This window comes from Hevea brasiliensis, chromosome 4, assembly GCF_030052815.1.
Source record: "Hevea brasiliensis isolate MT/VB/25A 57/8 chromosome 4, ASM3005281v1, whole genome shotgun sequence".
Lineage (NCBI taxonomy): Eukaryota > Viridiplantae > Streptophyta > Magnoliopsida > Malpighiales > Euphorbiaceae > Hevea > Hevea brasiliensis.
In genome coordinates this window covers 21,735,704-21,738,357 of record NC_079496.1, presented here as the reverse complement: position 1 = coordinate 21,738,357, position 2,654 = coordinate 21,735,704, and the positions used below count along the sequence as shown (strand labels likewise).

The 2,654-nt window shown below is 41.9% G+C and overlaps 1 protein-coding gene across 1 annotated transcript; it reads left to right on the top strand.

The window, feature by feature from the left end:
- Positions 1 to 281: 281 nt before the first annotated feature.
- Positions 282 to 2,475, top strand: LOC110650899 (9-cis-epoxycarotenoid dioxygenase NCED3, chloroplastic). The gene has a single exon (XM_021806042.2). The coding sequence runs from the start codon at positions 407 to 409 to the stop codon at positions 2,189 to 2,191; it is 1,785 nt and encodes a 594-aa protein (XP_021661734.2). The 5' UTR covers positions 282 to 406; the 3' UTR covers positions 2,192 to 2,475.
- The last annotated feature ends 179 nt before the right edge of the window (positions 2,476 to 2,654 follow it).

Here is a 2,654-nt window from a genome sequence, read left to right as displayed (position 1 = left end):
TAAAATATTTATATTAATATATATATATATAATTAATACATATATTTAAATATAAATATTTAATTTAATTATTTTTATAAAAAATTAGAAATTATATTACAAGCATACCATTCTAAAATTTAACCTCACGATTAATGGCCTTCCTCAACTTCACTTTCGCCTTCACCTACTTTTTAATAAAGAGCCGAGCCCCGCTCACTTCTTTGCAATGCAACACGTGGTCTTCAATTACACGTTCGAGGTGGACCTTCTTCTTCCTCTATATATACCTTTCCTCTCTCTGCTTTCTTTCTCGGACTCAGATCATCACTCTGTCTTCACCTAACTCACTCTTTTCTCTCCTCTTCAACTCTTCCAGGCCCAACTAAACATCTCGAACTTATACATTAATCTCAATTACACAACCATGTCTTCTTCATCGCCTCCTGCATCTGCTATAAGCATGGCCTCTCTTGACATGCCTAGTAGAAAGCCTTACATCTCTTGCTCTCTCCATACTCCTTCCATTCTCCATTTTCCTAAACAATCCACAAGAACCACTACTTATCCTCCCTCACCTTCTATTTCCACAAGAAATCCTAAGAAAATTACTCCTTCTCCTCCTTCGGTTGATAAATCATTGGCACAAGAGCCAAAGCCATGGAACTTTTTCCAGAGAGCTGCAGCTGTGGCCTTAGATGTTGTGGAGACTGCTTTAGTTTTACATGAACGTCGATACCCTCTTCCCAAAACTGCTAACCCAACAGTCCAAATCTCCGGCAACTTCGCTCCCGTGCCGGAGCAACCCGTTGTACATAATTTGCCCGTTACCGGGAAAATCCCAGATAGCATTCGAGGTGTTTATCTTCGAAACGGAGCAAACCCGCTTCACGAGCCGGTGGCTGGACACCACTTTTTTGATGGTGATGGGATGGTTCATGCTGTCCGGTTTGAGAATGGGTCCGTGAGTTATGCTTGCCGCTTCACGGAGACAAACCGGCTGGTTCAAGAGAAAGAATTGGGACGTCCAGTTTTCCCCAAGGCCATCGGTGAGCTCCATGGCCACTCTGGGATAGCTAGGCTGTTGCTATTCTATGCTCGTGGGCTTTTTGGTATTGTTGATCCTAGCCATGGGACTGGTGTTGCTAACGCTGGGTTGGTTTACTTCGACGGTCGTCTTCTTGCCATGTCTGAAGATGATTTGCCTTACCATGTTCGTGTTCTTCCCTCTGGCGACCTCAAAACTGTTGGGCGATACAATTTCAATGGCCAACTCAAGACTACAATGATTGCTCACCCAAAAGTCGACCCATTTTCTGGGGAAATGTTTGCTCTTAGCTATGATGTTGTCCAGAAACCATATTTGAAATATTTCAGATTTTCTCCAGATGGTAAAAAGTCTCCTGATGTTGAAATCTCACTTGATCAGCCAACCATGATGCATGATTTTGCCATTACTGAGAGGTTTGTTGTTATTCCTGATCAACAAGTTGTTTTCAAATTGCCTGAAATGATTAGCGGTGGCTCTCCCGTAATCTACGACAAGAACAAGATGTCAAGGTTTGGGATATTGGAAAAGAAAGCCAATGACGCTTCCAAGATTAGGTGGATTGAAGCACCTGATTGCTTCTGTTTCCATCTCTGGAACGCTTGGGAGGAGCCTGAAACTGATGAGGTTGTAGTGATTGGATCTTGCATGACTCCACCAGATTCCATTTTTAACGAATGTGATGAGAATTTGAAGAGTGTTCTCTCAGAAATCAGGCTAAATTTAAAGACTGGAAAGTCCACTCGCCGCCCTATCATTTCTGCTACTGAACAAGTAAACTTGGAAGCAGGAATGGTCAATCGATACCTTCTCGGGAGAAAGACTCAGTTTGCTTACTTGGCTCTTGCCGAGCCATGGCCCAAAGTATCTGGTTTTGCTAAAGCAGACCTCTCAACAGGAGAGGTACACAAATACATCTATGGAGATCACAAGTATGGTGGTGAGCCCCTGTTTCTTCCGAGTGACCCAAATTCCAATTCAGGGAAAGAAGATTCTGGGTATATTTTATGCTTTGTTCATGACGAAAAAGAGTGGAAATCCGAGCTGCAAATTGTGAATGCCATGAATTTGCAGCTAGAAGCAACAGTTAAGCTTCCTTCTCGAGTTCCTTATGGTTTTCACGGCACTTTTATTAGTGCTAAGGATTTGGAGAAGCAGGTCTAGTAGAGAAGGCTGTGTAGCTATGATTTTCTTAGCAGAAGATTCAGAAAGGAGATTTACCAGAGGGATTGCCTGCAGATATGTCCCCGGGTCTCCTTCTCTGTTACAGTATCACCCTGTTTCTGGGTTCTTTTTTTGTTCTTTTGGTTCATATGCTTTAGAGTGAGAGGTTTTGAGGGAGCAGCTTGTAGCTTTTGGGTATAGGTAGATTGGAGCTCAGCTGGTCTCTGCTTATTCTTTCACTTGATGTACATGAAAAAATTAAAGTATAGAATTCCATTAGTACATGTGATGTGTATCCTCTGTTCTTTCCCCTGTATTTTCTTTCTTTGTACTGCTCTAGCCTGATCTGTAAATATGGTGATGTGTGCAACATAACATACCAGTTTTCTCTTAAATATTCAAATTCTTAGGGGAAGGTTCTCAAAATTGCACCAAATTGAATTGTTGAAGTGCAATTGATTTC

Coding starts and splice junctions, on each gene's coding strand:
- LOC110650899 (XM_021806042.2), top strand. CDS start 407: ATGTCTTCTTCATCGCCTCCTGCATCTGCTATAAGCATGGCCTCTCTT.